This window comes from Augochlora pura, chromosome 5, assembly GCF_028453695.1.
Source record: "Augochlora pura isolate Apur16 chromosome 5, APUR_v2.2.1, whole genome shotgun sequence".
Classification (NCBI taxonomy): domain Eukaryota; kingdom Metazoa; phylum Arthropoda; class Insecta; order Hymenoptera; family Halictidae; genus Augochlora; species Augochlora pura.
The window spans coordinates 15,446,923-15,460,766 of record NC_135776.1 but is presented as its reverse complement, the minus strand read 5'-3'; the positions used below and the strand labels follow the sequence as shown (position 1 = coordinate 15,460,766).

Here is a 13,844-nt window from a genome sequence, read left to right as displayed (position 1 = left end):
AGAATGAAATATCATACAATATAAAATAGTATAGTATGGTAGAGTGTAATAACATTTAACGTAATATAATATAGTACAGTATAATGTATTATCATGCAATATAACATGATATAATAAAATATAACCTAATTCGCAGGAAAAGGCTGCCTGGATCAGCGATATCACGCAGTGCGTGGACAACGTTCACTTCAGCGACCGCTTGGTTTGCCCGCCGTTAACGGAGAGCGGTTCCGCAACGATGTCGCAAACGATCACAAACGATCCGAACCTGTTCAAGGATGACGTGGACATCAGGTTCAGTAGGAAACTGAACTCCTGTAAAATACCGCATATACGTTCTGCTACACCTGAACGGCTGCTGCAGCAATTGACGGATTTGCGATTCCTCAGCATCGATTTCTTAAATACGTTTCTGTTGACCTATCGAGTATTTACCGATGGCGTAGCGGTATTGGAAGCATTGAAGAAAGTGTTATACGAGTCCGAGCCACCCGGCGCCGATGTACACACAGGCTCCTTTGAGTAAGTGTTATCCTGTCGTTCTAAGTGGACAACGTGGCGAATTGTAATGTCAAGAAAAATTATTTTTATTCTAATAAATTATTATATTTATTTGTTTAGTATGTTATGAGTATATTATAATTATATTAAATATGTGATAAATATATTACAATTTTATTATAGTTATATTAAATATAAACACTGCTGACACGAAGAATTATCTATCAAAGTTTAAATTAACTTACATTTAGTGATACATATATCCACATCTGATATTTTGAACATTGAATTGTTTTCATTCATTTTTATTAAACAATTCAGTCTAGTCTGGCACACTTAGTGCTAAAAACTTTCCATTGAAGTCACAGAAGATTTAAGACAGCTTCTACTGTAAAAAGGAATAGAAATTCCTATAAGCATCCTTAATCTATCAATTATTGAATCATAATTATGCTTTCAGATCCTTGGACGTGTTGGGAACTGTTGCCGACACTCAGTCCCAAATCGATGATAGAAGAAGAAGCATCGTCTCACCTCGTAGGACTAGCGCGACTAGCTCGTTAGGTATAATTTATGATAGCTGCATAAGTATTTATTAAGTATTAATTAATCATTAAAGAAATAGAATCTATCATAAAATGAATTATATCGTTTCACACATTCGTGGACCATTTCGATATAGTATAAAATGATTTCAACTTTCTCATATTTATTATAATATTTGTCTTAACATGTTGCCATCTTAAACAAATATAAATTAGAAAAACTGAAAAGAAATAGTAAATAAGGAAAATAGCCAATATAAAATAGCATGGAAAATGTTTACAACTTGTGTGTTAGATGCTTTATTTTCACGGATTATTGTTTCATTACCGCTACAGTTTGTTATACTTAATTTACGATTTCTTAATATTGTACATCGCATATTTATTCAAAATAATCATTTTCATTCAATGCTTTGCTTGTTTAGGATACGGATCAGAAATAAGCGAAATAAAGAGTCGCAGTTCCTGTGACTTTTCTGCAGGATACACGCTCACCCCGAAAGGCTACTGGAAATCTGGATTTAAAAAGGGTGAGTGAGCCTTTATCGCACCTATCTGTATTATTTGTCATTGTCCATGTACAATTTTATATGTTCACTCGATCATTTTTCACTGAACCTGTTAAAACATTGGCAACAAACGATTTAACAATACGATTAATATAATATATTATTAATATATTTATTATATATTATATATCTTCGTATTGCTTCAAGCATTTTCAATATTATTAACAACTCGACATTTTTGGAGGCACAGAATTAAGGATATTACTATGACTTTTTAATTAGTTTATTGAATTTTAATAAACAGAAAAATACTACTGTTATTATTGCTACCTATTGTTGCTATACATATTATATATTACTATCATAAATATTATTACTGTCAAGCACCAGATTAATATGCTAAGTTATTCTAATTTACTAGGAATGTATGTGATCTTGTTTATGTTTATACTGGAAACTGTATTCGATCAATTCACTTAATGGACTTATTTAATAGACGAGGACAAGCCACGTGTGATCACAGAAGCTCCGTCGATTATAAAACGAAGCCCGACTATACAATCATCCGCTGCGTCTGTTGAGCCGCAATCTCCAGCTACGCCGCGCAAGGTTAGCATTCAAGAAGACCTAGACGAGAATGAGGATAGGAGGGAAGAAAAGATCGAGGAAAAGAAAGAGGAGAAGAAAATGGAGAACGATGGTTGCCATTTAACCATACCCAAAGTTATCAACGTGTCGTCGAGTTCCGAGACACTTACAGGTAACAATGCTTTCGATCAAATTGAATAGTAATTAAATATTTAAATTATTACGTTATTATCCTATTATCATTACTATATTTATTTTGTATTATTACATTATTATTCTACTATTATTATATTTATATTATTTACTACATTATTATCCTATTATTATCTTATTATTATTATATTTACTATGTAATAATAAACGGCGTGTTAGGCGCATCTCACTCTACTCGGACTCTGTCTAAAAGTCTGAACATGTCTACATATTTTTAACTCTCCCTAAATATAACGTATCTTGTTATATTTAGGAGAGTCTACATCATTGTATAGGAATACAAATTTCTGGTGTTAATAAAACTACAAGAATTGCCTTACTTTCAGATAATACTGTAATAAGTGCTCCATCATCGCCGAGCAACTTGAGCTCTGTTACATTGGTCGGCTCAACTGGGTCAGGTTCAGGCTCTGGATCAAGTCCCCAAGATGGAACAACGTATTCTCGCGGTGCTTCCGAAGAAACTGATACACCTGTCGCAACGGAAGTGTTGAAAGACGGTACTATTATTCATCTATTTAACATATTGTTTGATTAGAAATTTTGTCTGACTTTTCTATTATTCAGGACACGTGATTGGCAATTTTTATTGTTAGTGTATTTATTACGGTAATATAATAATTATTACGCAATTACTAGACAATTGTTATTGCAATAGTTATTCTAGTAATATAATAATCATTACGCAATTACTAGACAATTGTTATTACAATAGTTATTCTAGTAATATAATAATCATTACGCAATTACTAGACAATTGTTATTGCAATAGTTATTACAGTATTATAATAATTAGTACACTATTACTATACAATTACTATTGCCATAGCAATTATAGTAATATAATAATTATTACACAATTACTGCACAGTTACTATTGCCATAGTTATTACAGATTTAAATATTACACAATTACAACACAGTTATTACTATTACAATACCATAATAATGATTTCACAATTACTATCGTTATTATTACAATAATATTAGAATTACAATTATTCATCCTTAGTCCAAAATTCCAATTATTTTATCCTTAGTTATTGATAAATAGAGCAATCTTCCATGCAGTGTTATTTCGATCACGCAACAACATTGTATAAATTGAACAACTATAACATTGCTATTGTTAACTACATACTACTAATTCAGTTATATCTTCAATCAATTTAACAATTTAATTGAACGCTATTTCAATGACACAGTAATTTAACTGTGTCGCAATTTAATTAAACTGTATTTCAATTACACAGTAATTGAACCCTTCAGTTAAATCAATCACTAATGATTCTACTTACTTATTAACTACGTAACTAAAGAACAATATAATTGAAATAATAAGCAATTGAGATACTACATAATAGAAACACAATGTCAAATCAGTCGCTGTACTAATCGGTCTCTAACATTCACGCCTAAATAATCACCCTTTCATTTTCAGATGTACAATTCACGTACGAAGAGGGACCGAAGACTCCCAAATCAGTGAAAGAAGGGACCCCCGTGAAGACACCTCCGACACCGCTAGCAAAACGCGCCGAGAAAGAAGCGGACGCGAGCAAAACGGAGAAAGAGAAACCGCAGGCAGCGAAATGCGAGACTAGCATCGGCTCGAGAACACGGCCTCAGTCCCCGGAAAAAGCACCACCGTACAGACCCTCCTACCCTAATCATTATCTACACAGAGCCTCGATTTGGTCCGCTCCAGAGGACACCGCAAGGAGCAGCTCCATTACCACGATCGGCAGCGTATGTAACCTAAAACTGCTTTTTACCAGATCACATACCTATATATAACATTTATATTAACATATTAAGATATCTATATTACATAACAAGCTATTACTTACCGTGTCTATACATTCAGACTTCCAAAAAATTGCAATCAACAAATAAAGATTCCAGAGATCATTTCAAGCAACTTTCTCCTTTACGAAAATTCAATCCGCGGCTTCCTTCACGAGTTATTAAGTAAATCCAGTGACCAATGAGAAGCGAGCTCCGCTGGCGCGCGGCGATCGAGCCAACCAGCGGCGTTAGGCGTGGCTCGTTGGCTCCGCCGCCTAGCAAACGTTTTTCGTCAATAACTCGTTAACGATACCTCGTAGAAAAATTGTGTAAAGGAAAAAGTTGCTTGAAATAATCTCGGGAATCCGCATAACCGACTTGTTCCATTAAAAAATAAAAACGGTGTGTAATATACCGATTTAATCCACGTAATTCCTGTGTCGATAAATTCCTTGCTCTACGCATATTTTAGAAGTGGGGCGAGGTGTCTAAGTTGCTTCGAGCACCCTGTATAAAGAACGATACGTTCCCTTTCTGCTCCAGAACTGCTGGGCAGCCAGACGGTCGATCCAAGAGATGGACATATCGACGCAGTCCGGGTGTTTGCAGAACGAGAAACCGAAGGCCGGGGTGGTGATAACCAGCTCCCGGCAAAGCCAGCGAAGGTTCGTTCGAGCATACCTGACGTGTATCAATGTTCTCACCCGACGGTACTCGTCGCGAGACGCTCGCGTGTCGTTCGATCGCCGGTTTTTCTCGCGGCTTGAACAAACGAATCGGCACGCGTCCACGCAAAATTTCGTCGAGTTAGATTCGCTCGAAGGCGAGGAACAATGGTGACGCGCGATCCCGAGGACGGTAATATGCGGATCACCGTGTTCGTACGGTGCACCGTTTCGTAATTCACCGCGGCGTCGAATTTTGTACAGGCTCTTGTACTTTACGAAAGCGTGGAGAATTATCTCTATTTCGTTCCTCGGTACTGCCATTGAATGTTTATTGCAATAAAGGTATCTTCCACTTTCTTACGCATGAGTGCTTTTGTCTCGATGACTCTCTCTCTCTCTCTCTCTCTCTCTCTTACGTGTTTTTCTTCCGCCTATGATATTCCTTTATTTTTCACTTCTTCTTCTTCTACTTCTTCTTCTTCTTCTTCTTTTAGGTAGAGAAGTTCTAATATTTATGCAACTATATTGTACATAGACTACTTTGACGATTTTTATGTGTATTCAGAGTTTTATTTGTCAACGTGCAGGGTGTAAGAAAATCTCGTGGCTATCATAGACATTTAGATTGATGGGGATCTGTTGATAAAAGTTTATGTAATAGTGGTCTTGACTGTTTTTTTTTTCTAAAGGTCAGATTTTGTTACGATTGCAAGCTAATTTAACCGTCGAGAGAAGCAAAGTTGCAAAAGATACTATGCACTCCTAATTAATTCTTTTCCTAATAGGTAAGAACAATCTTGTTTCTTAAACTATTTATTATTTTACATTGAAGATGTATCCGACAATCAGTAGTGTCAATATAATTATTCTAGTATTTGCCGGTGCATATTATTCAAAATATAATGCAGCAATTAACAAATGAAATGAGATTGTAACACGTAGACTTTCAAAATTATTCTTGCCTTAATATTTCGAATAGTAATTATCGTTCCTTGTTGAAATAATAAAGAACAGATCAATTTTAATTTATATTACAACTACGTCTGTGCTCCAATTTCAATATGGCCACCGTTATTTATTTTTTAAGAAAAACGCACGCGTTCACTTTTGCGAGTTCATTTCTCTCGATCAGCAGAATAATCGTGCAATCGTAAAAGAACTCGATCACGACAAAAATGCTCAAGATTATGTCAAGATTATGTTCCGTTAGTCATCTCGTTAGTCGAAATAATGTTTTGGTTGTTTTTAATGCAACTGTATTTCATATGTCGTTTTGTATCACTCATAGCGTTGGACCTGTATCTATCTGGTAAGTGTCATCCTTTTCAGTTTCTGGAAAGACTATGTCTCCACGTTATGCGTGACGCATGCCGAGCGCTGTGCACCGCGGAATCTCACTCGCGTTAATTGTTAATTGTTTATGCTCACCGAACGTGCACCGTAAGTGTTTTAATTAACGGAACGCTACATTCTATTCGCACCTTCGATATTTATTCCGTTGTTGTTATTAATAGATTGGATGATACGAAGATCGCGCGAACTTCACTCGACAATGATGTTTTATGTTTATTTGTTAAATTATGGATTTTTAACAATTGTAAATTAAAGCAATTAGGATAATTAGGATGACATGTATAGTACCGCTCATAATTATTCGAGGTGCAGAGATTTTACACTTTTCCTCGGCTTGGAACGGTAAGTATAAATATTTGGTATTATTGTTGTTGCAAATGGCTCTTGCTAAGAATAATTAACCTTGTTTATTGTATTATTGTATTAATCATATGTTATGTTAATATTATACAATGTATGTGATGTAATATGATAGTATATAATATTAATTTTATACAATATGTATAATATAATATAATAATATATAATATTAATATTATATAGAATATATAATACAATATAACCATATATAATATTAATATTATACAGTATATACAATATAATATAACAATATATAATATTAATATTATACAGTATATATATATAATACAATATAACAATGTATAATATTAATATCATACAGTATATACAGTATAATATAATAATATATAATATTTATATTATATAACTCGATACAACCAACATATAGTAATAAAATATATATTACCAATTTATATGAATAAAAATATGGACCAATGAGAAGCAAGTTTCCTGGCGCCAGGTGGCTGAGCCAATCGGCAAAACTGGGCGTCAACCACTCGTTGCCTCGGCCTCCTCGCGCTAGTCAAAGTCGGCTCTGATTGGTCAATGTTTTTCGTTAACAAATCGTAAATAATGCTGCGCATTGCACTTTCGCAAAAGAAAAAGTAGCTTCAAATCACCAGAGGAACTCTTGACATTCCAAAAGTACTGCAACTTTGAGTCACCCTAAATAATATTAAATCTATATTAAACGCATAATTTTGAGCCGTACTATACACAGTTCGCTATTAATATCACGATCTATTTTAATATTAAGATCTAAAATCTATATTGAATATGAAGATCTCCCAATTATGTTTTAGTTATTACAATTACTGTTAATAATTATCACATGTATACTATCATTACACATAAACCTAAAGGTTAGTGTATAACAAAGTGACAAATTCCAGAATTTTTTACCTTAAGTGTTTCACGAAGATAATATATCACAGATACTTCTCATTGTTATAACATTTTTCTATCACACCAATAACCTTCAATTTTTGATTTACATAATTATATATATATATAATATACATACGATTGTTAATTACATCTCCATTAATTCTTTCATTTGTACTACTTTTGTTCCGAGAACAGTGCACTTTCTTTCGTTTATTGTTACAGAGTTTTATTATGAAGTATTGTCTATTTTATTGTTTCGTTTTATTAGAATACGCACCGCACTAAATAGTGACAAACAATCTAAACGAAATAGAAATAATAGTTTTCACCTGTTTAGACGCTTTCTGTTACTTGATGTTCGCGATCATATATAAAATGTCACCACCTGAGAACTCGTATGGAACTAACTACGATCGAATGCATAACGTGGATTGTTAATAATACCTTGTTATGTAAAAGCTAATTTGTATCTTAGTGAGCACATTAGAATTCACGTTGGAATTATTCGAAATATGTTGCTTCACATGCTGTAACATCTATGTCACAGTTTCTCCTTCGTTAATATTTGTAATATGGGATTTGAAAATGCAAATTCTTCTTTATTTATGAATCAATAAACAATATCACAAAAATATTTTTAAACTCGTGCGAATAAAGAATTTCGATATAAAATTGGAAAGTAAAGTGCGGTTAACCAAAAAACGATTGTGCCACCAATGGGAGACGATTTTTTGTGTTGGCTCCACCCCTTTTGGAATAGGCCCGCCCCTTTGGGATAGGCTCGTCCTTTTTGGAATTGGCTCTGCCCCTGCAACAATAAATATTGCTACTTTTTTGTATAATTTTAATATTATTCAACTGTCATTTCACATTCGAAATTTGTAATGAAGCGTTTTGAAGCAGGCATTCATATCAGAAGGTTATGTCAATTTTATATACCGTTTATGTTTCCCTGATTTTACTAGTGGAATATAGACAAACGTTTAGCCGGGATAGTTTGGAACACCCTGCATATATAAATTACTATAGTTTTAGAAGATGCTATGGTTTTATAAGCTAAAAGCTATAATAATTTGTACAGTTTATATTAATTTGTATGGTTATATAAGTTACTATAGTTTTATATTTTAGAATCTATAATAACTTAACTCATATAGTTATAATTTTATGAGTTAAAAACTATAATAACTCGTACAATTCATATTAATTTATATAATTATACAACACACTATAATTTCACAAGTTAAAAACTATATTAACTCGTACAGTTCATATTAGCACACATAATTTCCCAAGTTATTATAGTTACCGAGTTCAACGAGAATTGAACGAAACATTAACAGAACCGTTGAACATTCAGGAGCAGTAGTTCGGCAGCTGCTACCGCTTATGCCACCGCAACGTCGGCAGCTGCCAATTCCGTGGACGAAGAAATCAACGGCAACCATAGAAGGGGATCCTACAAGACCAGGCGGAAAGAGTCTTTGTCGTCCACGGCGGCAACGATGGGCGTGCTGCACGTATTGAGACACTGGGTCTCGAAGCACTCCGGTGACTTCGAGTCCGATCCGAAATTAAAAAGTTTGACGGTCAAGTTCCTAGAAGAGATTGTTTATTGCCCGCATCTGCTACCGGCTGAACACAATCTTGCGAACCTGCTGCTGCGATTAATCATCAAAGAGGAACAGGACAGCAGCAAGGTGGACCTCGTGAAGCTTCTCACTCCTCCAACTGTACGTATTTCGGAAAATAAGTTATATTTATTTATTTATTTATTTATTCAGATACACTCCTTGCATTTTAGCTTAAGGATCAATAACAATACTGTACAACTTAAAACTATTGCATCCACTGACTCCTCCATTCTTTCTCAACGTTCTTCTTCCCTTTCTTCCGCCTACAATCGCGCGATTCTTTCAAATTCTTTGGTGCATCATACATTAGGGTGTCCCATAAGTTTCATCCCTTTTTTTGATGCGAAATGAATACACGATATTTGTTGTTTAAGGTGGATTTATTTATATGAACCGGTTAAGGTGGATTTATTTCAAAACCCTTACATTCCCAAATAAGGGAAATGGATTCCTCCACTGTTAATAAGTTATATAAATGATCGGTTTCTTTATTATTTTTATTTATTAGCATATAAGATTCATTTGAGGAGGCGTATCGTATTTTTACAATATATAATACTTTCTTTATTTTATACGTTTTTAAGCCCTTGCTTTTTCGTTTTACAAACGGAAGGGAATCTAACTGAGTAGTATCAACGAAATTGTTACTGTATTATGTTCACTGTAAATTGTAGAAGATTTGTTTGGGTCGTCAAAATTAACATATGATTTCAGACGCAAAGCAAGGAGAACATTGAAACGCTATCTGCGATGGACATTGCTGAACAAATGACATATTTAGACCACAAAATATTCATATCGATATCGAACGAGTAAGTTTTAATATGTTATAACACTTTCATAGTTGGCCATTTGTTCAAAGTATATATTAATAGAATAAATAATGGAATCGGTCCTTATTACGGTATTGGAACAAATAAACCGAATAAACAAATAATAGAATAAATTGTTATTAGAGTAATAGAATTAATAAACCAGATAAATAACAGAATAAGTCCTCAGTAGAACAATAAAATAAATAATATATGTAATATATAATTTATTATATATATAAAATAAATGATAGATTAAATTCTTATTTAGTTAATACAGAAAATTGGTTCCGACGGGATTTATCCTGCGTTATTATTTATAAACTGATTAATTATGCATTCTTCTGCGCAGAGAATTTCTTGGACAGGCGTGGATGAAGGCGGACAAAGCAACACGCGCACCCCACATTCTCCTGATGACGAAAAGATTCAACGAGGTGAACCGATTAGTGGTTTCGGAGATCGTTCGACGCACCAACATGTCGGCCAGGGTGGCCGCGATCGAGAAATGGGCCGCGGTTGCGCATATCAGCAGAGTTCTGAACAATTACAACGGCGTGCTACAAATCTGCGCGGCGTTCACCAATAGCAGCGTTTACAGATTGAAGAAGACTTGGGAGAAGGTTTCGAAAACGGTGAGCTAATTAACTTGTCAAAAGCATACATAATGCAATCGAACATGCTGCCGCGAGTTAACATTAATATCTTTCTAAGTTTAACAATAATAATATCAGTATAACGTGTATATATTATTAATAATGATAATAGTATTTTATTAATATTAACATGTTATATCAATGTTGTATTAACATATTTTATTACATTAACGTACTAATATTAATATTGATACATTATATTTACTAATATTAATATTGATATATTATAGTATAATAATTAATATATTATGCTAATAGTATATTAATATATGTGGATCAATACGTATATGAATATATAATGAAATTAATTCGATTAAGTGAAGGATGCTACGATATATTGATTAACAATGCAATTTTCAGACAAAGCAGAATATCGAGAAACTGCAGAACATCGTCTCTTCGGACGGCCGTTTCAAAAACCTAAGGAGCGCCTTGCACCGATGCGATCCACCCTGCATACCTTACTTAGGGCTGTACTTATCCGACCTCTCTTTCATAGACGAGGGTGCACCAACCATAACCGAGGACGGTCTTCTGAATTTTTCAAAAATGCGAATGGTACGTGATTTATTTGACCAACATCATCGTGACGTGATTATAATTTTCATTTCCATCAAGTCATTTATTCCACATTTTATATCAAGTTAATATATTTTATTTTAGCCTAAATTATATTTTACTTTTGTTCACAGCATATTTTATTTTAGCAATATCCTACAGTATATATATTTCCTAAAGGTATCACAATTTCGGGACACCCTGTACATTGTCTCGATTGCGCAGAATTATTATTTAATTATTTATTATTTAGTTTATTCATTTTTATTTAGATCTTGTCAAATAGAAATTCATGTTACTCAACGAATTGCAACGTGCGTTTCCCAGATCGCGAACGTGATCCGTGAGATACGGAACTTCCAGCAGAAGCCGTACAACATCAAGCTGATCACGAAAGTGACGAACTATCTGCTGGACCCGTCGCTGCTCCTTGAGGACAAGAATCTCTTCGAAATGTCGTTGGAGATCGAGCCGAGATTATCCAAGTTAAGTACTTCCAACTAAATCGATCTGCCACACTCTGTGAGCGACGCGCCCATTAAAAAGTACACTTAAGCGTCAAGTTATCAAGAATTAATAATCAGTAATTATCAGCAATCACTCCTCTTCCTAAAGCTGTTTCTTAGATTTAAGCTGACACAAAGGTGAAAGGTCCGACTGTTCAATCGCGCAATCCGAGCTAACAATGCCGACAATTTATATAAGCTTCTCTTCGTCGACGATAATATTCGATCTTCTCACGATTGTAGCGATAGAAGGCAACGTTGTTATCCTGCTTGAGCGGTTGCCACGAGGAAAGGTTACGCGGATATGGTATTTAGTATCGAGAGAGGAACACCGAATCGGGTATCGTACGAGTTAAGGAGAAAGGGTGGGCCGACTGTCATCTTAAAAGATACGTCTGATAGACAGAGAGGTTCCTGAGACGATTTACAGCAACTTTTTCCTTTGCAGAAATTGTCTACGAGGCGCCGTTCACGAGATATTAAGGAAAGACAGAGACCAATGAGCTGCGAGCTCTGCTGGCGAGAGGCGGTCTAGCGGACGGAGCGCGGTTGCGCTGATTGGCTCGCCGCCTCGCGTCTACCAAGCTCGCAGCTCATTGGTCCCTGTCTCTCCTCGATAACTCGTAAACGACGCATCGTATAAAATTTCTTCAAAGGAATAAAATTCTTAAAATCACCCGAGGAATCATTCTATGCAGGTGTAACGAGAGAAATTCGTAAAGAAAGGCGAGGATGGTCACAATCATTGTTGAAAGCATTGTCGTGCAATACGGCGTGTCGTCCGAGGGTTAATCAAATGGATGATTGTCGTCGGTGCGTGATCTATGATCTATCGGGATCGATAGAAGATTAGATTAGTTCTCGTTGGAACGCGGGATCGTTCTGAAGCACCTGCACGGTCGAATCTGTACAAATGCACGATATAATCTGATTTATTTTCTTATACTACGAGCGGACACTGTTGACGACACTTTTTGATAGTTCACTTTGGCGGGGGACGGACTGGGAGGCTCGAAGCTCAAGGGATTTCGATCACTGACGTTTTCGTTGGCGTTAATCGTTCGATCAATCAGTATTACACTACGAGTGACAGGACCCAAAGGAGAATCGATATTAACAATTTACCGACCGGTCGTTCGGCTGTAGACATTTCTCTTATTATAGGGTGATTGAATTACTAGCAATTTTATATTTTCGTGAGATTAACATTAAAGAATATTTATGTTATCTATTCTATTTATTCTTTCCATCAATCGCGATAGGAATTTGATATTTAAAGAATTGTATAATAATATTGGTGCTTATAGCAGCTCAATGTTAAATTACAGTCTCTATATTTATTTTATTTATTTTATTAATTCCGAGAGACATTTAATAATCAATTGTATAATATTATTGGAGCTCACAGCAACTTAATGTTAAATTATAGTCTCTATATTTATTTTATTTATTCTGTTAATTCCTAAAGACACTTAATATTCAAATAATTATATAACAATATTGAAGCTTACAGCAGTTCAATATTAAATTTTAGTCTCTCTATTCATCTTATTTGTTTTATCAATTGCAGAAGGTGTCTAATATTAGACAATTATATAACGATATCGAAATCGAACACTTTTGTCTCAATAATAATAACAAATTATTAATTACTATGACAACCGATTCACAGGCCATTGACCAAGGGAAAAAAATCGATTAATACCGGTCGGTAAAGTATTAAATGGGGCTGGATTTAACTATTGATAGATTGGAAATTGTGTTTGACAATCAGTAGCGTAATGGGGCGTAGACTTCGTGCATCACGGGTCTGCTGACTTTCCTGCACTTATGGCATTTATTTATTCTGGAAATACAGGGAAATATTCAGATCAATTAAACTCACTTTTCAGTCTATTTCGACTGGAATAAATAGAGTGCGACCTTTATTCCTCGCATTTGTTGCTAACAGTGGTTGTTGCACAGATTCTTTAATCCTTCCATTATTATTTTCACTAAAATAACAAGGCACCGAAAGATGTAACAACATTCTCGTATTCTTTCGAAGTTCTGGTTATTTTATGTTTTATATTAATGGTAGTTATGTATATTATGTTAATTTAGATATTAATATAATATATAATGTATTAATCAATATATTAATGTAATATATTATATACATTATAACATATAAGTTGTCAATATTAATATACATAACTTACTAATATGTTATACTAACAGCTAAGTTAATTCCTCCGAAATTCTAATTTTCACAAAATTATCTAA

General features: G+C 34.4%; 1 protein-coding gene across 1 annotated transcript in view; it reads left to right on the top strand.

The window, feature by feature from the left end:
- The window catches only part of LOC144470051 (ras-specific guanine nucleotide-releasing factor 2-like), a 58,670-nt gene extending 45,688 nt beyond the window's left edge, over positions 1–12,982 (top strand). The window contains exons 4-16 of the mRNA XM_078180845.1: positions 137–522; positions 962–1,065; positions 1,472–1,576; positions 2,052–2,315; positions 2,683–2,856; positions 3,798–4,105; positions 4,688–4,809; positions 6,101–6,121; positions 8,774–9,146; positions 9,762–9,859; positions 10,212–10,494; positions 10,876–11,073; positions 11,401–12,982. Coding sequence (XP_078036971.1) covers positions 137–522; positions 962–1,065; positions 1,472–1,576; positions 2,052–2,315; positions 2,683–2,856; positions 3,798–4,105; positions 4,688–4,809; positions 6,101–6,121; positions 8,774–9,146; positions 9,762–9,859; positions 10,212–10,494; positions 10,876–11,073; positions 11,401–11,577 — 2,613 coding nt within the window. The 3' untranslated portion in view covers positions 11,578–12,982. The remainder of the gene's footprint in view (positions 1–136; positions 523–961; positions 1,066–1,471; positions 1,577–2,051; positions 2,316–2,682; positions 2,857–3,797; positions 4,106–4,687; positions 4,810–6,100; positions 6,122–8,773; positions 9,147–9,761; positions 9,860–10,211; positions 10,495–10,875; positions 11,074–11,400) is intronic.
- The last annotated feature ends 862 nt before the right edge of the window (positions 12,983–13,844 follow it).